The sequence below is a fragment of the Hemicordylus capensis genome, chromosome 2 (genome assembly GCF_027244095.1).
Source record: "Hemicordylus capensis ecotype Gifberg chromosome 2, rHemCap1.1.pri, whole genome shotgun sequence".
Classification (NCBI taxonomy): domain Eukaryota; kingdom Metazoa; phylum Chordata; class Lepidosauria; order Squamata; family Cordylidae; genus Hemicordylus; species Hemicordylus capensis.
The window spans coordinates 333,463,837-333,488,640 of NC_069658.1; the positions used below are offsets into that span (position 1 = coordinate 333,463,837).

General features: G+C 42.4%; 1 protein-coding gene across 1 annotated transcript in view; it reads left to right on the plus strand.

The window, feature by feature from the left end:
• The window catches only part of RNF145 (ring finger protein 145), a 104,510-nt gene extending 82,744 nt beyond the window's left edge, over window positions 1–21,766 (plus strand). Inside the window, exons 5-11 of the mRNA XM_053297539.1 lie at window positions 937–1,172; window positions 7,058–7,233; window positions 9,842–9,982; window positions 11,300–11,482; window positions 15,612–15,759; window positions 18,037–18,393; window positions 20,108–21,766. Coding sequence (XP_053153514.1) covers window positions 937–1,172; window positions 7,058–7,233; window positions 9,842–9,982; window positions 11,300–11,482; window positions 15,612–15,759; window positions 18,037–18,393; window positions 20,108–20,524 — 1,658 coding nt within the window. The 3' untranslated portion in view covers window positions 20,525–21,766. The remainder of the gene's footprint in view (window positions 1–936; window positions 1,173–7,057; window positions 7,234–9,841; window positions 9,983–11,299; window positions 11,483–15,611; window positions 15,760–18,036; window positions 18,394–20,107) is intronic.
• Window positions 21,767–24,804: the final 3,038 nt, after the last annotated feature.

A 24,804-nucleotide genomic window follows, 5' to 3' on the forward strand; every position in this document is an offset into this window, starting at 1 on the left:
GGACTCAATTACAACAGCAATGAATACACCACTGAGAGACCTTAAAGGCCAAGTTGAAGACAGATCATCCTGGAGAGAAGCTATCTATGTGGTCGCTAAGAGTCGACACTGACTTGATGGCACTTAATCAATCAATCAATCAATGTGGCTGAACTGTTGTCTGCGGAACTCCCTCATGCACACATTCCATGGTGATTGGGAAGATATTTATCACGAGGTGGCTCTTGGCTGCCACTTCTCAAACAGTTGAGTGATCAAGAACCAATCCAACAGTTGTAATATTATGAGTGGAGATCCTACACATCAGCAACATTGCTATTTTAGTGCCTGGTTTCCGAGTCTTTAGGATACATGCAGCAATCACATTGCTAAGCTTTCCATTATAATTATAGAGTTCTAAAACATTACTCCATGGGCAATGTATAAGATGCATTCTCAACATAGTAAACCTAGTCCTCGTACCTAATGCCTTATGAGTAGCCGTTCACTCTTAGGCATACTTACTTTGAACTAAGTCATTGGGCTTAGTGGAGCTTGTTTTATAAATTGCATTTTTAATATTTTCCCTTCCTGAAGCAGGTACCATTAAATTGGATGTTTCTCTTTCAGGGTGTGGGTGTGCAAGCTCATGTGCATATGAGTGCATGTATGTGTGTGTGCAGTATGGAGATGTGTTGCTATTTTAAATGCGTTCTTGAATATAAAATTGAATGTGCTCAACTCTCTCTCTCTCTCTCTCTCTCTCTCTCTCTCTCTCTCTCTCTCTCTCTCTCTCTCTCTCTATATATATATATATATATATATATATGCCTTTAATCAAAATACAACATGAGTCATGTTGAATTCCAGGTGTGAGACTATTTGCTGAGTTTTCATGGGGGTTGCTATATTAAAATAGAGCTTTTCTTAAAGTGAAATGTTCTGTTTCATTTTCAGGTCAACTGGTAGTGTGCACCCTTTGCTCCTGTGTCATGAAAACCAAACAGATCTGGCTCTTCTCTGCCCACATGCTCCCTCTGCTGGCACGGCTTTGTCTGGTCCCTCTAGAAACTATTGTTATCATCAACAAATTTGCTATGATTTTCACTGGCTTGGAAGTTCTCTATTTTTTGGCTTCCAATCTTCTGGTACCATATAATCTTGCCAAATCTGCATATAGAGAACTTGTCCAGGTAAGATAGATGTTGTGGGGGAGTAAATCTTGACATAGTTTTATATATCCCTGTGTGGTGATGTGATAAGTGCAAATGATTGTTTCCTGGCATTCAAATTTTGGTTATAAGACAGTGTTGCATGTAAGTAACATTTGGAGAGATGAAGGTTCAGGAAGAAAGCCTTTCAATGTGTTGTGATATGAGAAAGTGAAAGTTGAAGAGAAAGTGTTAGGAAACATCTCTTCCCTCTGCCAACTGAACAAAGAGGCACCTTTAAAAAGTGATGATTCTCTTTATTTAGCAGGGAGACAGCAACTGACCCTATCCATCTCTAGCACAACATCCCTCCAGTGTGGCTGTTGCTGGTGTTTATCTTATGATGCTTTTTTAGATTGTGAGCCCTTTGGGGACAGAGAGCCTATTCTATCTAGCTACCTATCCAGCTTGTGAACGTTTTGTTGAGAAGTGATATATAAATATTCTTTGTATTGTGTATAGTATTCTCAATCTGATCAATGAAAGAAACTTTAGAGTGGTGTTTAAAACAACATTCTGCTTTCCCTGGGTTGCTGGATTAGCAACCCAGAGAACCTTTTTGCCTTTAAATCAGCCATTAGTCAGTGAAGTGAGGCAGAAAGTAGAACACAGCCACCACTATAACACTAATTCCATCATACTTCACCTCAGTGGCCTCATTGGCCTCTCTAAAGGTAAAAAGTTTCTGCTTGCTTCTCTGGCAACCCTATGCTCTCCAGACCTTCAGATTATCATTAGAAGCTACAGATGTGTCAGTTTCTGATTCATAGAAAGATTTGTACTTTACTAACTTTTTATGTTATCTTGGCTTCCAAGGACTAGTTTATATATACACGTATATAAGTTGATATCTGATCAGTGTTTGATGGCTTGTAACTGAATGTGTGAACCTGCTTTGTTCAAAAGTGTTCTGTTTGAAATAATATGAAACTTCTGCCTGTGCTTGTTTTGATTTTTGTTTCAAGTGATGAAGTACAGGTATAAACCTATTCTAAACTAGTTAATCTTGATTACTGCTAAGTGCACTGCAGTTGCATGCAATACAATTTTGGATGTAATTTTGTATACACTTAATATATGTACACTTAAAGACATATACACTTATATATGTATATCATACATATACACTTAAAGACATCGTTGCTGAGTGGTGAGAGAAATACTGTGGTATTCAGGTTTGCTTAATCCAGTGAAGTAGTAGAGGCCTCTTGTCACATGCATGTCCTATTACCACTTCTGCCACCCATGTTGTTTTCATACCGATGTACTGTCCACGAATAGGACCACATTTTGTCAATTCCAATACAATTACATCTGAAGTATGTTTGCTGTTTTAAGCATTGCTCTTCTCCCCCGCCTTTCCCTCCCCCCCCCCTTTTTTTAGTGGGATGAACCCTTTGGACCCAAGAAAGCTATGCATCCTAAATTGTGAAGTTAATGAACCATTGAAATAGCTAATTACACTACTGCAATCTCAAATGCAGCTGTGGCATGGAAGACATATAAATAACCATCAGCTTGTTAATTAACAAAATGGTCTTTAATGGCAAACTTGCTATCCAATTTTTATATGTGTACATTTTTTGGTGGGTGGAATAAGAGAATCTGCCACTCATCTACTGTTGAATCTCAGCAAGCTGCATGAAAGAGAGGCCTGAGATGAGTATCTGGCTAAAATACATGCACAACTTTTCTTTCTGCTCTCCTGTCTTATCTTTGAGAGGCAGTGTAGGGTAGTGACAAAGAGTCTGCACTGGAAGCTGGCAAGTCCACATTTCAAATCTTGCTTTAACCTAGGTGAGAACTCACTAGATGACCTTTGGCCAGCCACACTGTCTCGACCTCAGAATCCCACCCCCACCCTCCCCACCATATCTGCAATATAGGGATAAAAATAACATAATGCCTTATAAGGTTGCTGAGATAATGCATATCAAGTGCTCTGAATGCTAAGAAAAAAAAGAAAAAGAGGGTGAGAGATTAAGTGTTTGTTAGTGGTGATAATATGTGTCTTTATACTGGGACACATTATTGTCCTAGGCTTCCACAGCTGGGAGGGCAAACATGCAGAGTCTTCAAGAAGCAGCCAAACCTGGATTTCTTAGGTTTTCCATCCTCAGAACAGAAACTACTTCCTTAGTATGTAGGCTGCAATGAAGAAGACAGATCTCTCTCAACTTACTCACCCACCCACCAGATTGCTCTTTACAAGCATAGCCCTCAACCCGCATGGCACAGGTCCAACACTGTCTGGTTTCTGTGCAGTGTCGGAGCCACGCCATGTGTGTGGGCTGCTGAGGAGTGCTGGGGGCCTTTTATGGGCGGTGGTATGGCCACCACCAGACCAGTAAGGCTTTTTAGAAGCCTTTCTAAGAATTCCCCCACCTCTTTGCTTGTAAAGGGGAATCCAGATTTCCCTTTATAAGCATAGCCCTCTAACTGAGTCTAACCAGTTTGACTCGGTTCAATCCATCAAACTGAACCGGCAGTCAGTCCGACCAGACTGTTTCATGGACCAGCAGTTAGATTCGAATTTGAACTGAACTGCAATAAAAGGTTCTGTGCAAACCCCTACACAGGTACAACCAATACAAGATGAAGTTTTTTCCTGCCAATAAAGCATCTCAGATTAAGAGCAAGTCCACCTCTTACAACAAGCAGGCATGACTGTCTAAATGCTGGAACAAGATTAAGACCCTGTCTGGACACTTAGGAGGCAATTACAACGGACAACTGGAGACTTACCATTATTTGCATGGCCATCTACAAGAGAAAGGAATTCAAATATTCCTGTTTTTGGATGACTGGCTCTTAGCAGCTCATTCAAGACACGTACTACAAACTCACCTGAACGTCACCATCGACCTCTTAAAAAGCTTAGGTCTCAAGATCAATCTGAACAAGTCCCAACTAAATAAATAGTTAAAGTTATTATTATTTTTTTATTATTATTATTTTACATTTATATCCCGCTCTTCCTCCAAGGAGCCCGGAGCGGTGTACTACATACTTGAGTTTCTCTTTCACAACAACCCTGTGAAGTAGGTTAGGCTGAGAGAGAAGTGACTGGCTCAGAGTCACCCAGCTAGTTTCATGGCTGAATGGGGATATGAACTCGGGTCTCCCCATCCTAGTCCAGCACTCTAACCACTACACCATGCTGGCTATTCAGGATAAAGTTTCTCGGGACTATGTTTGATTCTATAGTAGCAGCTATTTCTTTACCAATGGAATGTATCCCTCAAATACAGACCACTGCTCTCTCCATCCTAACAATACCTCACCATTTGGCAAGTTATGTCCAGCAAACATTAGGTCTCATGGCCACAATGACAGCTGTCCTGCCATTGGCACACCTAGGCACCTTCAACATTTTGATCCTCTAAGACATCCGCAGAATATGCAGCTATACATACCTCATGAAATTCACAGAAGTGCAGGATGGTGGAGTTCATCAGAACACCTACTTCTTTTAGACACCATTCAAGACTTCAGAACCCCATGTATGCATCACAACAGGTGCTGCAGAATTAGGTTGGGGGCCCCACTACAGAGACTTACAACTGAAAGGACAATGGACTTCATGAGAGGTGAAGCATCACATAGATTATCTAGAACTGCTGGCAATAGACAAGGCCCTAAGGGGTTTCCTACCCAACATTGCAAATCAGCTAGTACAGATTATAGCAGATAATACAATGGCTAAGGCCTATATCAGCAGTCAAGGCAGTACAGGATCCAGGTCCTTGCTACTGTTGTCCCTCAAGATTTGGAATTGGCCCTTCATCATCGGATCACATGCATGAAGATCACCTCTTCATCACAAACACAGAGGTCATGCAAATGGCCTCAATGCATGCGCGGAGGCCGAAAACGGGCTGCCTGCAGTGTGAGGGGAGCACCAACAGGGCCAAGAGGGGAACCATTGCTGCCACCACAGCCGGTAGGTGGTCTCTCAGCCGCCCCCAACCCCTTTTTAGGTAGGGAAATCCCCCTTTGCTTGTAAAGTGGAATCTTTACCGGATTCCCTTTTACAAGCAAATCACTTGAATTGGTCAAACCTGGTCTGGTTTAGTTCAAACTCGGATTGGCCTCCTCTTTGGGGGGATCTGGTCTGGTTCAAGCTCAAACCGGTCACACAAGGCCAGTTCAAATTGAACCAGGCTTGATTCAAACAGCTCTGCACACCTGTAATAGATATAGATAGGCCAAAAAGAAATGGTGGCCCTTCCTTTTTAAAAAATCCAAAACACACCACTGTAGTAAAGGCTAGTTGACATATGTTTTCCGTACCAACACTGGCCTCGTCTTGCCCAAAGTTGGCTTTAATTCTGCTCAAAAACACCCAAGTAATCTGCATTGCCACAGTCATAACTGAACTGCAGACCACAGAAGCACTGTGTGAAGCTATTTGCTTTCATTTCACTTAGTCACTTGGGATAGATGTGTTAGCCTCTTGTTTGCTTTCCCACCCCATATTACACCATTGTCATCCACTACTAATCCTCTTCACAGAGCCATCACTGAGTTAAAAGGTATTTCGAACCTCCCTTACATGGCGAATGTGCCCATTCAGCCTCTCTGCCACAGCAAGGTGAGAGTTGCTGCTTGTTTAGGGGCCATTAAAGGGTCAAATCATAACTATCAGGATGGCTGCTATGCACACATACTGGTAGCTGTATCGTGAACTGTTACATAAGGAGGAACACTCTGATGTCTCTGGTTTATGACAACCGCTACTTTCTTTAACTTTTAGAAATGATTTGTGAGCAAGAAAGTAGCAAAAACAACTAGTAGACTTTTTTTAAGGTGTTGAAATAGTATCATCAGGTTTGCCTTTTATCCTTCTTCTTGAGTTAAGAATACCTGAAAATCCTCCTCCAGACAAGCCTCTGAGTAAGAGAGAATATCTGGTTCACCCTCCTCATATATAATCAGTCAGTGTATTCATTTGTCCATCTACTGATTTTGTTGTTGCTTTTAGTGGCTTACATACATATAGACGCACTGCAGAAGCACTGATGTAGTGAATGCTTGGCATGTGTGTCAGGGAATGGTTGATTTTCATCAAGTTTCCTTTCATTCTGAAGCAGGCTGCAGCCCCTGAAAATATGTCCCTGCAGGGGTTGCACAACCCTCAATATCTTCGGGCTCATGGCTTCAGAACAAAGGGTAGACTGAAAATCACCCCTACCCCAAAGCATGTACAGTCATCCCTTGCCAACCGCAGTTTTGAGTATATGCAAATAGGAAATTGTGACTGGTCTTGCCAACCACAACCAGAGTATCCATGGTTGGCGAGGTTTTTTAGTGATGGGAGGGGTCCAGCAATTGGGGAGGGGGTGGTTCAGTGGTTAGACCTGCTCATTTCTCTTGCTGTCCCTTGCCTTTGAGTGATTTGGGGGGTGGGGTTCAAAAAATTTCCAGAGGTTTGATCTGCTCATTCTTCTTGGTGACTCTTGGTGATATTACAGGATTTTTTGTGATTATTTTTTTAAGCTTTTTTTGGGGGGGGGTGTCCTTTTTTTAGGTCTTTTTGCAGTCACCGTTACTCTAACTCCCTACTTCCCATAGACTTTGATGCCTCGTCAACTGCAAATCTGCCAATGGTGAGGTTTTGCCAGAACGGAACCCTAGTGGTTGGCGAGGGATGACTGTACTGTGCATTCTCTGCATCATCTATTTCCTTAGTCTGGATGTTGGCCACTGCTTATAGACATTTTGTATATGTTAATATGTGTTTTATGCTATACAGCAGGCCACCTGGCAAAAAGTGGTTTATAAGTGCATTGTGTATCTATTATATATGTCTGCTGATATTCAGATTTTGAGAAAGAAATGTAATCTTCTCTTTTTGACTTATGCAGGTGGTTGAAGTGTATGGTCTCCTGGCCTTGGGAATGTCCTTATGGAACCAGCTGGTGGTCCCTGTTCTCTTCATGGTCTTCTGGCTTGTATTGTTTGCCCTTCAGATCTACTCTTACTTCAGCACACGGGATCAACCTGCCTCTAGGGAGAGGCTTCTCTTTCTCTTCCTAACAAGGTAACTATTTGGCTTCTGTAAACTGGCAGTTGCCACTTTGGGGTCAGTCTGTTCCTTTTAGGCTTAATAAATTTATTTCCTACCAGTGAAGACAACTATAACCTGGTTTACACATGCCCCATCCTGGAAATGATGTTGTAAGCATGATGGGCCACTCATTGTGCCCAGTGAAACATGTGGCATGAAACCTTATGCAAATAGATCCATGCGCCTGATTTGCTACAAACCTTCCACCACTTCTTTGAGCTGGAAGAATGGTAGAAGTTGGATAGGCAATTGCAAATATGCAATTGTTTACATATTTGTCCTGGGAATTATGTTACAGGCGCCTTGTCCCATTATGTTCTGGAATTTTCTCAGTGAGGCGGGCAATAAACCCATCTCTCTTTCTAGTCTCTTGCCATTCACTATTGATTGTCACAGCATGAGCAGCAAAGGTTGCCATGTCCTCCTTCAGAGACAATGGGTCTTAGCAGATTTGTTGTCACCTGCAAATGAATTGTTAACTTGGGAATTTTTGTTTCCTTTTATCCCCCACCCCAGTGAAGTTGCTCTAAAAAAGGCTGACAGAGACACAGAGAGAGAGAGACAGAGACCACGCATGTGCATGAATCTTTTGGCAACTGTAGTAACCAGATTTTTTTCTGCCTGAAAAATCCTTGGCTATGCATCCAATCCTTCCCAGAGGCTTTAGATAAAGGGTATATTAGAGTATTGTATGCTCTTAAGACCTGAGGGATTACAATGCTGGAAAGAATCAACACGGAACTATGCAATAGGCTCTTCTCAGGGGAAGAGCCTATTGCACGGTTCTGTGTGGATTCTTTCCGGCATTGTGATCCCTCAGTTCTCAATAGCATACAAGACTCTAATACACCCTTTATCTAAAATGTGCTGTGCTCAAGTCAGTAGAAAAACAATCTTTATGGTTAGAGAATTAAAAAGCAGCTGTTCTTCAGAACTGCCCTCAAAAAGCATAACTGAAATGGAGAGTTCAGTGTGCAGAACGGAAATACAATGTTGAAAGAGAAACAAGACTTTGGATTGTCTTGTGCTGCTGAATTTCCTCCACGTTACCACACTGGGAGTGCTTACACTCCCAGTAACACAGAGGAGATATTGTGTGAACCAGAAGTAAATGTAAACTAAATGAGATTAGAGGGCTGTACACCAAAAGAGGCCCAGACCCTGCACCACAGCATGATAGTTTCCATTTTTATGTTCAACTTAAGCTTGTATACCTCCATCCTTTTGCTCATGCATGCACACCTGTAGTTGTGTAGAAGGAAGCAGAAGCATAGTATATACACCATTTAGGTTTAATGATACACCACCAGATAGCTTATTTTCATACTGTATATGGCCTAATGTAGCAAATCCATCTGATTCACTTTGCAGCTTTCTGGAATTACCTTGATTGAAATGTCAGTGAGCTACCCCAAGAACATTTTTGTCCCTGGACAATGATTGATTTTAAATGCAAGCAAACAGCACCCCTAGATGGTGCTGTCTGAAGGTGCACACTGAAAGGATCCAACTTTGTATCTCCAGTTGATGGGCATTGCCACTTGCTATGCATTTTAAGAGTTTAAGACTCATTCTGAGTAAATATCATATATTTTGAAGAATGTGCGAAATCAAGTCATATTTCCCAATGACCTACAGATAACAAATTTTGCATACATAAAATCCTGCCACTGAAATTAGCTGAATGCACTGCCTTTTACACTGGAATATGCTTGTTGAAAATTTTAAAAAATATATGTTTTAAGTAATTCTGCATAACATACTTCCCAGTTGCCTACAGATACCAAATTTAGCATGAACAATCCCGCCACTTAAAATGGCTGAATGTGCTACTTTTTACACCAGAATGTAAACAAACACACACACACACATCTGAATATCATGCTTCCCAATTACCTACAAATACCAGTTAGAAATTTTAACTGTTATTGTTCTGAACAGATTTTTAACACTCAATAATCAGATCAATAATTCCAAAATGACATCATAACCAAGAGAAGCAGAAGATCTTTCTCAGATTCAAATTTACTATGATGCAACTTTACCATATATTTATTTATTCGATTTTGATTCATTCGATATATGGCCATTATTAAGTAGAATGAAGTTGAAATCCTACAAATTCCAAACTATTCTTTTATTCCCCTTTTTGCAAGCACATTAATACAAAATTATATTACATATATTTAATTTCTTGAACTTTCCTATAGGTGTAATCTATGCAAAAGGACTTTGCCTGGTTGACAGTGGTCCTCACCAACTAGTTTACATATAAATTAAACATATTTAGAATTAGTTTGCAAGTGTATTGACACTTGTAGAGGAGGCAATTGGCACTAGTTGTTTTTCAACAGCTGGACAGCCATCTCTCAAGGCTGCTATACTAGTTTCCTGAACCGAACAGGGGTTTTACTTTGACTGGAAGCCCTCCAAGGTCCTTGCAACTCTAAAATTCTATTGTTCAGATTGACAAGTCAACTGAAGAACATCGGTGGAAAATGCTCACATTTTGCTTTTCTAGCCATGATTTTGAATCTGATTGTTCCAAGATTCTAATTTAGCTCTATTTTCTCCTTTCTAGTATTGCAGAATGCTGCAGCACTCCCTATTCTCTTCTGGGTTTGGTGTTCACGGTCTCTTTCGTTGCACTTGGAGTCCTAACCCTCTGCAAGTTTTACCTACAAGGTTATCGAGCATTCATGAATGACCCAGCTATGAATAGGTAAATGCAAACCAGCACCATACTGAGCCATGCTGGCTAGGCCAAAGCAAATGTTGAACACAGCATTGCAGTATTTTAAAAACAACCACACAAGAAGCCTTGTCTGCCCTTCTAGGCCAAATATAGCATGTCCTGGGATTGTGCAAGGAAAACACAGGGCATTTTGAATCTCTCTAGTTACTTACTCTGTTGTGTAAGAATTGTATCTCTCTTTGTTCCATATTCTTTCCTTCCACGTTTTTAGGGCTCCATTATTTATTCCTTGATTCGTTATTTTTCTGTTCTGTATACACTAGTGGCATTCCCTCTTTTGGTTGTCATTTCTCTGCCAGTGTTCCTTCTGCTCCACCTGTTTTCCCCATCTGCCCCTTCTCTATTTGTTGTTCTCACCTTTTTGAAGTTCTACAAACAGAATGCTTCCACGGGGCTTGCCTTAGCATCCCTTCTCCTGCTTTTTCTTCCTAATACTGGATCTTTGCTTACCATCTTGATGTGTAACCCTAGTCTGTTTCCCTTGCCTCATGTCTCTTTATCCAGTTTTAACTGTAGGTGCCTTAGAGCCAGGTCCTACATTTTTTTGCTCTATAAACATTGTGGTAGCATTTTAATAAACAGCAACCTGTGTTCTTTTTCATACCACAATTGCCTATTATTGTTTTCCTCCTGTGTATGTGGCTTTTTTCTCTCCTGCTAAATGAAGTAATTTTGTTTCAGACCCAAAGCCTGTGTAAGTTACAGGGAGAAACAGCTTAAAATAGTTTCCTTTCTCCAACAATGGTGTAGCATAAAAATAGGAGTTTATTGCATTTGTGCATGTGACCTCTAGAGAGTTCAGTCATTTTGTTTCTGCCTGTAAGTAAGTAAATGGGACTTTAAAGTGAGCCAAAGATAGAATACTTTAGAAGTTATCCAGGAGCATTTCAGCTGAAGATCAATATGTACAAAAACATCTCCCAGTCCCAGTGTTATATATTACTTAATGTGTATAGTTTTGTTTAATTCTCCCTAGTCTTTAAAGTAGGATAGAGCAACTACAAATGAAAGAGATGCTGACTTGCCCAAGTGCCTACCCAGTGAGTTTATCAACAGAGGTTTGAATTCAAAACCACTCTTTATTAGGAGCTGGCAGCTTGTAACCCATATCCAGAGTCTACTAGCCACCAGCTGAGATCACATTCAAAAGGAATAAAACACATTGCTGTAACAAAAACCTTTGGAAGCTGGTTGTGTGTTACTCACATGATTTAAAACTGAGTCAAGATCGTTAGTATTCAGACTTTGATTCTTGTTTTGTTTTTGTTTTTTCAAAACACAAAGAGGGATGACAGAAGGAGTCACACTTCTGATCCTAGCTGTGCAGACTGGCTTGATTGAATTGCAAGTTGTCCATCGGGCCTTCCTGCTCAGTATTATCCTCTTCATTGTGGTTGCATCCATCCTGCAGTCTATGCTTGAAATTGCGGATCCCATTGTTCTAGCTCTGGGAGCTTCAAGAGACAAGTAAGCCATGCATTTTCAACAGCTCGCCTAACAGCTGTTTTTCCATTGTTTGTTGATTGGTAATAAATTTACTGAATTGTGGGTTGCAGACTGTGGGCTGGTTCATATGTAATGCCAAACTATAGCTTGGTGCTGTGATCTTTTGGGGATCTTCAGGCTTGAGCATCCCTCCTCACATTGCACACAGTGATTCCCTCCTCTTCTACTATTGCGAAACAGTCAAATGGCCACAGAATGCCATTTTGTTCAAACAACAAGCAATGATTGGGCCTGCTCTGCAAACCAGTATTAGAAAGCATAGTTTGATCCTGGTTTCCAATCAAAGGCAAGGGCAAACCATACTTTGCCAGTTCAGGCAAAACAGCAAACTGTAGTTTGTCTTAAATGCAGGAAAGGGGGAGCAAAGTGCCACATGAGGAGTAGAAGTGGGAAGCATGCAAGCCTGAGGCTCCTTAAAAACTCTAGTGCCAGTCCATGGCTTTTGTGTTGCCTCTGAACCAACCCTATGTGATCGTGAGATGATTTCTTTGCACCTATAAAAGGAGGGGGACACAGATAGATATACAGATAATAGGTATAACTCACTCATATCCTTAACATCTTATGCCTCAGCAATTTTAAGCAAGCCATATTCTAAGAAAACATAAATATGCTATTCAAATAATTCCATGTTGTCAAAAAAATTATTACTACTGCTCAGTGCCTGTCATATATAGTGGGTGGCTGGATGCATAAAATGCATATAACACCTTGAGCTAGCTCTGAAAATAAGAAGGCACAAGATGCGATTCAAAGGATGGGACAAAATAGGCCAATGGCAAGTGACTGGATATAGATCAGAGCACGAGAACAACAGCAGAAGCTAATAATGTGGAAGTAGAGACAGAGAGCACATGCTTTAAATATAGAGACTAGGAGCCTAATACTCTTTTATTTGAGTAAGAAGTAATTAGGACCCAAACTGGTTTGGGGTTGCTTGTTATTCAAAGTCCAATTCACTTGTTTGAAGTGAGATGTGTGTCTGTACCTTTTCAGTCTTCTGTGCTGCCTGTCTTCCTCATTTTTGTGTAACCTGTGTGTGTTGTGAATAAGAGGAGGTTTATTTATATCCACTAAGTCTGTTTTGCTGAGAGGTTACTTGTGGCTGGCACATGCTGTCTGAAGCATGTTAATGCTAAATTTATTAGCAAAGGGAAAAGGGAGTAGCAGAGCTGCAGGATGCCTTCCTCACTCCTATAAATTGGCTCTGGTGGCAGCAGCTTGTAACTCAGCTCTGCCAGGTTCAAAAACAGTTAGTGGAGAGAAGATCTGGAAAAGACTGGAGATGACATTTGGCTACGTGCTTAAAAATGTAAGGTCCAGATGTTGTACCTTCATATTTCCATGTATGATTGATTCTGGAGTATGCAAGCCCTCTAGATAGAGGCAACTTTAGCTTGGCGCTGTGAATGTGTTTTTCCAGGACTTTGCTCTTTTTCTCAGTCTCCACTCATATATTTTCCTAATATTTCCTTTGGTGAAATGGAGTGTGTAAATCATTTAATTAGTTGTCTTCAGTAAATTAGGTCATGAGTATGAAGCAGCATGACCATGCTACTGAATAATAATGATGCTGTGGAAGCTATCTGAGCACTCCACCTCCCGCATCTGTTGAAATGGAAGGCTGATCACATTCACAAGTAATAAGCACGACTACAAAATGAATGCGTGGGCGCCATGTGGGTGCTGCCACCACGTGGGGATTATTGGGACACACCGCCCCAGCAGGAAGCTGCATGGGGCGGCAGAGAGCAGGAAAGGACTTGCTCTCCTTTTTCTCAAATTTCCCATTCCCCTTGTTTAAAAAGTGCTTGAACCGCAGTTCAGGCACATCCCTAGTAATGTGCTTGTCAATGCAGTTAACTGTGTGGTGTGTTGGGGAGGCTGAGCAGTGCTAAGAGGAGAAGGTGCCCCTTTTCCTAGTGCAAGTACAGCCTGAATGTAGTTGCTCTGTCATAGCTGGTGAGGCAAGGGGGTGGAGACAACTGATTGCTCCAAAATCATTCAGCTGTTATCATTGCTTTATATTAAACATAACCTGGATCGAATAAGCAAACTAATAAAAAGTGCAAATGGAAACAGGTGTAGCAGAAGTTCAGGAAGAAAGAATTATGGAATAGGGCGGGGGGTGGGGGAGTAAGGTTGCTTTTCTGTTGAAAGCCAAGGAACCTTGGCCTCTTTGATACTTCAGAAAGTGGACAGAGTATACCCACATCCAGGAAGGGGACAGGAGCACACCAGCAAGTCACACCTCCTGCTCTCCCTCTGTTCAGTGCTTGTCTGCTGAAGCAGGCACTGAACCCAGGAAAGTGTGTCCTATGATATGGGATGCTGGGAGGCCTGCATTCCAGATCAGAGGCAGAAACGTTCTCCATGATCAGAGCTTGCCTCTGCAGACAAGCACCGAACATGAGGAGAGCAGGGGGGTAGCCATGGAGTGCACTGGCACCAGCTGGCATGTTCCTTTTCTCCCTGTATAGTGTATCCAGTTGTAGAATGCTGGAAGAGAGCTCTTGCGCTAAGCTTTTATCCCCCCCCCCTCCCTTGCCAGCCCACTAAGCTTTTCTTCCCCACCCCCACTTTTTGTTTATGTTTTGTTTACACTATGGCTTGTATCCCATGTTGTTCTGTCTGTTCACTGTGGCAACCTTAGGGTTAATCTGTTCTGTAGGGGACATAGGTGAGCTGCTGAAGGCAGTGTTCATAATTAGAAGCATTTTCCTTCTAGAAGGCTGTGTTTGAGTTGTACTCTGCATCTGCCTTGTAAGCTTAGCCACCTATCCTGCGGAGCAGTTCCCACATTCACACAAGTGAGGAGGGATGATTTTCCATTAGCAATCCCCTGAAAATCTGCTCCTGAGGTTTGGGAGACACTTTGGGACAGGATGGCATGGGGCACAGGGAGCTGTGGTAAAATTTACCAATATTTAGGTAAATTTAGGATATAATCTTATTCTTTGTATTTAATATACAATTTGTAAGACACTTCTAAATGGAAGATAAGTTCTCAGCTGGGCTTAGTGTGCTACACACAAGAGGTGAAATAGATTCCGCATGTGTGATGTTCATTGTGGCTCAAGTAAACTTTTGAAACATTCTGTGAACTTGAGATGAAGATCTTAAGCAAAATGGTGATTATTCAGCAAAATTGTCCTCTCTCTCTCTCTCTCTCTCTCTCTCTCTCTCACACACACACACACACACACACACACACACACACACTCACACACACACCTTGATTAGCCTTCTTATTATTATTTAAAGGACTAAGGAACTACAACACACTTACCTATCTGTTCTCTGAGTATTGATCTTGGCCTGATTGGCTAGGTTAGTAAAGTAAAGTTGTGCTGTCGAGTTAGTGTCGACTCCTGGTGCCCACAGAGCCCTGTGGTTTTCTTTGGTAGAATACAGGAGGGGTTTGCCATTGCCATCTCCCACGCAGAATGAGATGATGTCTTTCAGCATTTTCCTATATCGCTGCTGTCCTATATAGGTATTTCCCATAGTCTGGGAAACAAACCAGCAGGGATTCGAGCTGGCAACTTCTTGCTTGCTAGGCAAGTTTCTTCCCTGCTGAGCCATTAGGTGGCTATAATTAGCACTGTCCTAATTCCTTATGGTAGCAAAGTTCAGGGGGGAAATAAATCTCAGTATTCAGGAGGATAGTCACCTTAAGTGGCACAGCGGGGAAATGCTTGACTAACAAGCAGAAGGTTGCCAGTTCGAATTCCCGGTGATACTATATCAGGCAGCAGCTATATAGGAAGATGCTGAAAGGCATCATCTCATACTGCACAGGAGAAGGCAATGGTAAATCCCTCCTGTATTCTACCAAAAGAAAAGCACAGGGCTCTGTGGGCACCAAGAGCTGAAATTGACTTGACGGCACACTTTGCCTTTATTTAGGAGGATGGGCTATTAAAGGAGTTTGAGAAACATACCTGGATATTGTTGAAATATATTGAGGGGGGAAATTGCCTAGCGTGAAAAAAATTGGCAGGAGTCACGGCCAGAGTCATCAGGAGAGGGTGCTGCCTAATAAACCAGTTCTGAGGTTTAAAGACAGTTCTAAAATTACTTTTTGCAGGAGTCTTTGGAAGCATTTTCGTGCCGTGAGCCTGTGCTTGTTCTTGCTAGTCTTCCCAGCTTACATGGCATACATGATCTGTCAGTTTTTCCACATGGACTTCTGGTTGCTAATCATCATTTCTAGCAGCATTCTCACATCCCTCCAGGTAAGGTAGAATAGCCTCTTGTACACTTTTGATGGTTTTTAGTTCCTGTGAAATAGCAAGGTCTGCAGCAAGGTGCAAAAATATTACAAGTTCTGATATAAAATTGAGGAAGCTGTTATTGGAAAGATTGGATGGAATCAGTGTTCCCTCTTACAAGGATTCCCAGATGTTGTTGCCTACAACTCCCAGAATCCCCATGCAAAAGCCACTGCAGCTGGGGATTCTGGGAGTTGTAGTCAACAACATCTGGGAATCCCTGTTAGAGGAAACACTGGACGGAACTACTTTTAAATAGCCACCCATGTGTCTGTTCATTGTCTTAAAGAGCAGTGCTTTTTAAGAACCTGTGTTTCTAGCCAAGCACAGGTTTGTTCATACAGTACAGATGACAAAATTGTAGTAGGTGTCCCAGTGAGGTTCCAGTTTAGAGAGACACTCTTATCATGGAAATTTGATCCTGGTTTGTATTAACTAACTAGCTTTGGAACAAACCACAATTCCTACAGTTCATACATTATAGGAAACTGTGGTTTATTCTAAAGAGGGAACAGAAGCTTCCCCTTGCGCATGGAGGAGGAGGAAGAGTGCATAAGCCTGCAGTTCTCCACAGTTCGTTGACAATAATCTAAATCGTGGTTTAGATTATCATCTGAACCAGGTCAAACTGTAAGCATATCTACATCAATCCAGCCAAAGTTGAGATTTCTAAGTCTCATTGATTTCAATGGCAGAGATAAACATTCTCTCAAATATCAACCATTACACCCATGGATATTAAGGATGCCATAATTTTTATTATTACTGTAGTATAATAATACATAATAATACAATTACTGCAGTGTATGACGCGTAAGTGTTGAACAACTCCTCTTATGTGATTAGACTGGATCAGTTTCAGTTTGTGACTCGCAATAATGTGGACAAACTGCTTGGAATAGTGCGGCCTTCCACCTGTTCTCTTGGCCCTTGTCCAACATGGCTTATACAGTCTAGTGGGGCGGGGGGCGTGCGTTGTAAAAGGCCTGGTAGCTATTATAAACGCTTCTCTGAGGGGGGGCAGGATGCCTTCTTGTCTTAAGGAGGCAATCGTTAGACCTCTTCTGAAGAAGCCATCATTGGAGCCCTCAAGAGTTAAGCAACTATAGGCCAGTCTCCAGCCTTCCAGGGTTAGGCAAGGTAATTGAGAAGGTGGTGGCCTCCCAGCTGCAGGCAGTCTTGGAGGAAAATGATTATCTAGACCCATTTCAAACTGAATCCAGATAAGACAGAGATACTTATTGTGCAGGGTTGGAACTTCGGAGACTATTTTGATCTGCTGGTTCTGAATGGGGTCACACTTCCCCAGAAGAAACAGGTATGTAGTCTGGGAGTGCCACTGGATCCAAACCTCTCCTTGGTGTCCCAGGTTGAGGTGGTGGCCAGAGGTGCTTTCTGTCAGCTCCAGCTGATACGCTATCTGCCTCTGTTTCTCTATAAACGACCTCAGAACTGTGGTACATATGCTGGTAATCTCCAGACTGTGTACATAGTTCGGAACCTGCAGTTGGTACAGAATGCAGCAGCCAGGTTGGTCTCTAGGTCGTCTCAGAGAGACCCTATACTAAAAGAGCTACACTGGCTACCAGTATGTTTCCAGGCAAAATACAAGGTGCTGCTTATAACCTATAAAGCCCTAAACAGCTTCATCCCTAGGCATTAAAGAGACTGTCTTGTTCGCCAAGAGTCCTACCACCCATTGAGATAATCTGGAGAGGTTTGTCTGCCATTGCCACCAGCTCATCTAGTGGCTACTAGAGACAGATCTTTCTCTGTTGTTGCCCCGAGATTCAGGAATGTGCTCCATGCTGAAATAAGAGCCTCCCCATTTCTGACAACTTGTAAAAAGACTTTAAAGGCTTTTTTTTTTCCTCCCAAGTTTTTTAATTTGTCTGTGACTTTAAATTGTCTACTTTCATTTTTGAATCTGTTTTATGTTGTTGTAAACTGCCCAGAGATGGAAGTTTGGGGTGGACTACAAATCTGGAAATAAATAAATAAAAAGAATAATGTGCTTATACTGAAACTCTTGACATTGAAATATGCAGTCCTTCACTTATTTTTCAGTTTTACAAGTCCTGATTTTGGGAGACAGACTCAAATGTCCTTTTAATATTATGGAGGTGAATTATTGGATTAGGGACCTGTTCAGTTCCTGATCAGGCCAAATATAATATTGAGATTTTTTTGTCTTGTGCATTGCCTGCTTTAATCAAATGGTACAATTCTTTCTGCTTCCAGGTACTTGGAACGCTTTTCATTTATGTTTTGTTTATGGTCGAGGAGTTCAGGAAAGAGCCAGTAGAAAACATGGATGATGTCATTTACTATGTGAATGGCACCTATCGATTGCTCGAGTTCCTGGTGGCTCTCTGTGTTGTGGCCTACGGTGTGTCTGAGACCATCTTTGGAGAATGGACTGTGATGGGCTCAATGATCATCTTCATTCACTCCTATTACAATGTGTGGCTTCGTGCTCAGCTAGGATGGAAAAGCTTTCTGCTCCGCAGGGATGCTGTGAATAAGATCAAGTCACTGCCCACTGCTACCAAAGACCAGTTGGAACAACACAATGATATCTGTGCCATCTGCTACCAGGTATGTAACTTCTCTAAACAGAACTTCCATGGAGTGGACTCCTCTCTTTCTCGTGGTTATCTTATAGGGAGGGCTGAGTTTCTGTCTTGAATTGAATTAGAAATGTCAAGTATGAATAGCATTTATATCTTGCCTTGCGAAACAAACAACAGTAGCCACCCATAGTGGCTATCAACGATAAAATATGATACAAAACTTAACATATCAAACAACAACACTAGCAGCATTTAAAACAGCAGCATTAAAACTAAACCTTTCCCAATTTATTATTGCCTCTGAACTAGGCTTGTCTCTGTAAAATGGGATTAAAGGGAGATTACTCTTCAAGTGGTAGAAACTGTTGTTGTCTACAGAGTGGCATCTGTAATTTTGTAGCAATTGTAATTTTGTAATGTAGAAGTAGGTTTCTGTGTAAATAGTAGTTTAGATGTTGCTCAAAGCCAGAATCTGCTGGGAACACTTTATTAAAGACTTCACACTGACATTATCTGAAAGGGATCGCAGATTGCTTATTAGGAACGAGAGGTTGACAATCTTGTTCTGGCATTTTCTTCACAGTAGCCTTTCTTAAGGCACTCTTAGAGTGGACTGTTAAATTCCTTTGTGATAATCTTGTGATAGTCTCCTTTGCTAGCCAGTCTTGTTGGTTGTTAATGAAACGGACCCAGGGTGATTGGTAAACACCCCAAAAATTGATGACACTTCAGCCTAAATCTCCTGATGACCTCTCCCAGCGGTTTCACATAGATATTAAACCGCATGGGAGCCCAAACTGAACCCATAGGCAATGGCCAAGAGGTCAAGCAGAAGTCCTCCAGCACCACTTTGTAGGACTGAAATTCCAAATCAGTGCCCTCAGTCTCAGTACCCAAGAGACACAGTATACCATGTTTGGTGGACTCAAAGGCTGCTGATAATTCAAACGTTCCCTGAGTGTAAGTGGTATATTAAACAGACTTTGTGGACAATACCATTTCTAGCTTTCAGACCAGGGTGCAAATCTGAGCCATGGCTTACAGGTATGCTTGCATGTACAGGAACCCAGGGGTAATGGGTTCTGTGTTCCACCCCTGGTCTGTCTTTGGAGCTGGACCAGAAGCCCTACTACATTGGAATGCTTCTGCCAGACCTGAGCCCAAGAAAGTGAAGTCTCCGGAGCTCATCAGGTCCCTCCTTGGAGTGGCTCGCACCCAAGAAGAATTATTACGTTAAAACTAATTATTACAAATATAAATGAAAGTGAGGGGGCAGAAGGTTGGAATCAGCAGAAGAGGTGACGGGGAAGAGGGGTGGTGTCTGGGCTTCAGCCCGGGGTCAGGGGACATGTGGCCTCAAACAGCCAACTTTTTTGAGCCACTGCTGCCTTTCAACAGGCCAGGAACTCTTCATGGCTCCTGTTTTGCTGCAGGATATTCCTACCTGTAAGCTAGCAGAAAAGTCCCCGTGGGCCGAATCAGGCCCCTGCGCCTTATACTGTGCAGGTCTGGTCTAGAATGAAGCATCAAGCTTCATGTGTTGCTGTTCTTGTGTGTTACTAACAAAGATAGGTATTAACTGAGTGTGAATATGAACACGATGACAATTGAAGGTAGACTGTTGTGTCAAAATGGCGTGCTTTTAGCAGTTAATCTGGGCCTGGCTGAGCTTTGGGGAAGCCTCAGGAGGATACATTTGTGGCTGGATATTGTGTAATACTTGTGCCTTTTTCTTTCAGGACATGAAATCTGCTATAATCACACCTTGTGGCCATTTCTTTCATGCGGGCTGCCTTAAGAAATGGCTATATGTGCAAGAAACCTGCCCCCTGTGCCATTGCCAACTTAAAAATCCCACCCAGCCTCCCGGGCTAGGAGCAGAGCCAAATCCTGGTGCAGAGCAAAACACTGTTCAGCAAGAAGCAACTGAAATGCTCGGTGTAGAACACCAGGAGGGAGCAGGAGGTGAAACTGTTGACAATGTACAACCTGTCAAAGGATTAGGTTCGCTGCAACTTGACACCAAGGGTGGTCCTGCCAATCCAGATGATGCATCTTCCAGTGAGGCCAACCAGGAGAAAATCACCACAGCAGGACTGGCTGAAGAACAAGAAGAGGTTGTAACCAGAGATCTAGGGAGTTGTATCCAGAATTGAACAAGGGGGTGGGGGTGCTAGGATAAGCACTCCAAGGCCCTCTGACTTGGCTGACAGAATCCTACTCTTTTATTGTCACGAACAAGTTTAACTCTCAGAATGCTGGCCAAAATGTATTTATAATATCCTATGCTGATTTCTGTGAGCTGCTTGGTTACAGGGCTGCCAGTATAATCCACTGGGAACTACTTTAGAAGCTGCTGCCGCATTACAAAAGGGCAGAAACTGGAAATCAAAACTGAATATTGTTGGGAGGGAAGGCTGGCAAAGACATGAGGATGGGGGTGGGCTAGGGTAGGGAGCAGAGAACGACAGGTGAGAATAAACAGTGTTGCGTAGACTGAGAAGGGAGAATAAAATAGAAGGGCAAAAGAGGTGTGCTTGAATCCATTGGCTTCATCTGTCTTCAATGATTCGAGCTCAATAAAGATCATTGGTAAAAATTCTGTATGGCACTGAAGTGAAAAATCAGGATGTAAGAACAGTGGATGTGTTGGAACTGGGCAGCACTTAAGTATCTTGGGTGTGGTGCTTTGGGCATGTTGGGTAGGGCGTTTGCATTCATGTAATCTATAGCAACTCTTGACTTTTTATGATGGAGTCTTCAACACTTTAATATTTAGGGACCTTTTTGTTAACGAACGTTCAGGACAGTGTGGGCTGTGTGAAGTAAATTAAAGCTCCAGTGAACTCTCTCAACTCCACCAATGGGTGCAGGAGAGATGTGGGAGGAGTTTCAGGAAACTGATTGAAGCCTCTCGGTGCTGTTCAGTTCTGTGTAGTGTTTAATTTCTCGCAGCTGAATTAAAGCAGTATTAATCTCCTGGCAATATTTGCACCTTTGGGAATGAGTACATAAACTGTATGATCAAATGCCGCAAATGCCACTCCTAAAACTGTTGATAAGATTTGCACCTTTTTCTCCTTTTTTTCCTCTTTTTTTTTTTTTGACAACAGTGTGTGTGTATTTAAATTTTTACATTCATCATGGCTTTCAGGTAGAACTAGGGATTGGGGGAGGGATGGGGGCTGGCCATTTTTTATGTGAATTTTGATATGAAAAGGAACTAGTCACTTATTTATACACTAGGCTTGGCTCAAAAATGTGTTTTTGTTTTCCTCAGAAGTTGTTGTTGTTCCTAATGTGAAATGTGACATTATTTTATTTTTTAGTAGTGAATTTGGATGTAGACTGACAGACATAGCTGAATGTCTCAATAAACTAAATTTGAAGATTTTTTACATTTTGGTTATGGTATTCTTCCATAGGTGACATTTTCTCAACAATATATGCTTGCAAACAGATACCCTTGGTGGAGCCAGAAACTCAGACTGGAGAAATTTTTTATACCTCTATAGAGTGTTGTTCATGCATTCGCAAAGTGGACACCATGTCCCTGGGCAGAGGGGAAGCAGGAATTTCTGGTCCTTTAGCTAGCCCTGGTACCACCATGTTCCATAGCCAAACCATGTTCTCCCTGGATTTAGTGCTTGTCTGCAGAGGCAAGATTTGAACCTGTGGGATGGGGGCTTGCTATGGCACTAGGTCCAGTTGGCACATTCCCATTCCTGCTCTCTGGCCACATTTTACCCATTTTGATCATGCATGAATAACACTCTAGAGGCATTAAGAACTTATTAGGTGTTGCAGGGTACAGCTAGATGGCATGCTACCATTCCCCTGTCCTCTTAGGTATACTGTGCTCATTTTGATAAATAATGAATAGGGCTTATGTCAAGCCAGCTTCCTAAAACATCCTTTTGTGTCAGGGCCAACCTAAATGGGAACAGAGCTCATTCTCCCAAAGTTTGGCTCTCTGTTTTATTTGTGTGTGTGTGTGTGTGTGTGTGTGTGTGTGTGTGTGTGTGTGTGGCTGACTGGCTCTTCTTACCCTCTATTACCCCCTGTGGACTACTGGAATAGTTCAGGCATACAGCTTTGCACTTTTCTTTGAGGTACAGGGTCAAGGGATTGTGGAAATCTGTTTTCTGGCCACCACTTGAATGCAGAATATATAGCATCTAAACTGAAACAGAATCTAGCTGTTTCAGTAAAATCCTGAGAATCACATCTTTGTTTTATTTAAAATAAATTGCTAACTCTAATTGTGCTTAAGAAAGCCAGGGTTATATTAATTTTTTCAAGCTTTTGATTCTGCTAGTTTCACCAAGTTCGCACAAAGGTGGTAAAATCTATGTCTGGGCAGGCTACACATGGAATCGCTACTACTACTACTTTTTCTTTGGTTTGTTTTCCTATGAATATTTAAATACCACTTTTCAAAAAAAGTTCTCAAAGGAGTTTATGTAAAAAACTAAATAATAAGATGGTTCCCTGTCCCAAAGGGGCTCACAATCTAAAAAGAAACAAAAGGTAGATGGTAGCAACAGCCACGGAAGGGGTGCTGGACTGGCGTTGGGTAAAGGCAATTACTCTCCTCCTGCTTAAATATAAGGGAATCGCCACTTTAAAGGTGTCTCTTTGCTGAATAAGCAGGGGTCTGCCAGGACAGATGGCTTATCTATACCAAATAATTACTCTACATAGAAAACTTGTATGTCAGGATAAGGCTAGGCTAGAGCCCTTCTCCCTGACATCTAGTTTTTTGTGCAGAGAAAACAGTTGTATAAGCCCCCACCTGTAGTCTGAAGGTATAGCCCACATATATTTATGATCGCCATGATAAATTGTTTTTTGTCTAATTATTGACATTTGTCTGACATTCCTTTGACCCACATCCTGTTTCTCAGTTTGAAGCCTACTCTGGGAAGAGCAGCAGCAGCTTGAGGAGGTGAGCAAGCTTTTCTAAACAGAACAACATCTAGCATTTCCAGCCCTTCAAACTAACTAACAGGAGAAGGGGAGATTTTGAGGGGCTGGTTTCTCTTTAAGGGATAAGACCTAGGCTGTGTGCTTGTATGTGTTATTTGCCAGGGCTAGCAAACTCCAGTGTTTTTGTTTGTCCCTGCCTGGAGGGGATGGAGTTAGCTAGGACTGTGGGAGGGCCCACATTCCTTTGACATTCCTTTGACCCACATCCTGTGTCTCAGTTGGAAGCCTACTTTTTACATGGTGAAGGCCCGAGAAATAGCGAACAGGGATAGCAAACAGGACGTTGGAGTTTTGCAGGAAGTGTGCGGAGGAGCCTGGAATAAGCCCGTCTTATCACAAGGAGCCCGGTGGAGAAGAGAAGGTAAGTACAAATCCCCCCCCCCCCCATATTCTTGAGAAAGGCTGTTTGGACAGTTAAATAGCTGACCTTTACAGCTGAGACATATCCTTCTAATAAACTATCTCTAAATACTGTAAACAGCCAACAAAACCAGTATGAAGATAGAAAGTCAGCAGAGGAAGGGGCACTTCCCTGTGTATTGCAGAGTGCCACATGTATGACTATTTGCTCCATGGGCAGAAGTCATGGTTGTGTGCTCGGTGCAAGGAACTCCTGGCTGTCAGGGAACAAGTTTGCTCCCTTGAGACCAAGGTGGCAGATCTGGAGAAGCTCAGGGAGACAGAGAGGCATGCAGATGAGACCTTCAGGGATGTGGTAGAGGCATCCCACTCTAGGGCTGATAGCTCCTCTGCTGTCAGGAAGAAGGAAATGCTTCTTTAGAAGGGACCCCTTCCATGGAAGATGAACCCATATCCTATTGTACAGGGGATACTCTTCCAGGGGGTGGGGGCCTCCTTGTAGGGGGTGATTCGATCATTAGACGTATAGAGAAATGGGTTTGTGACCCGCGTGTTGATCGCACAGGGACTTGCCTGCCTGGTGCAAAGGTTGCAGACATCATGCAGGCAGTGCTGGGGAGGAGGCAGCTGTCATGGTGCACGTTGGCACCAACAATGTGAGGAAATGTAGTTGGGAGGACCTAGAAGCCAAATTTAGGCTGTTAGGTAGCATATTGAAGTCCAGGACCTCCCAAGGTAGCATTCTCAGAAATGCTACCTGTTCCACGCGCAGGTACAGTGAGACAGGCAGAGCTGAGGGGTTTCAATGTGTCGATGAGACATTGGTGCTGGGAGGAGGAGTTTAGATTCGTTAGGCACTGGGATACATTTTTGGGGAAGCAAGGCCTGTACAAAAGAGATGGGCTGCATCGAACCAAGATTGAACCAGACTGCTGGCACTTAAAATCAAAAAGGTTGCAGAGCAGCTTTTAAAATGATGCCTGGGGAATAGCCGACAGGCACTGGGCAGTATCCGGTTTGGCAAATGCCATCCGTTAAAGTGTGAGGGTGCAAAGGATTCAGATAAAACAGAAGGGGACAGAGCAGT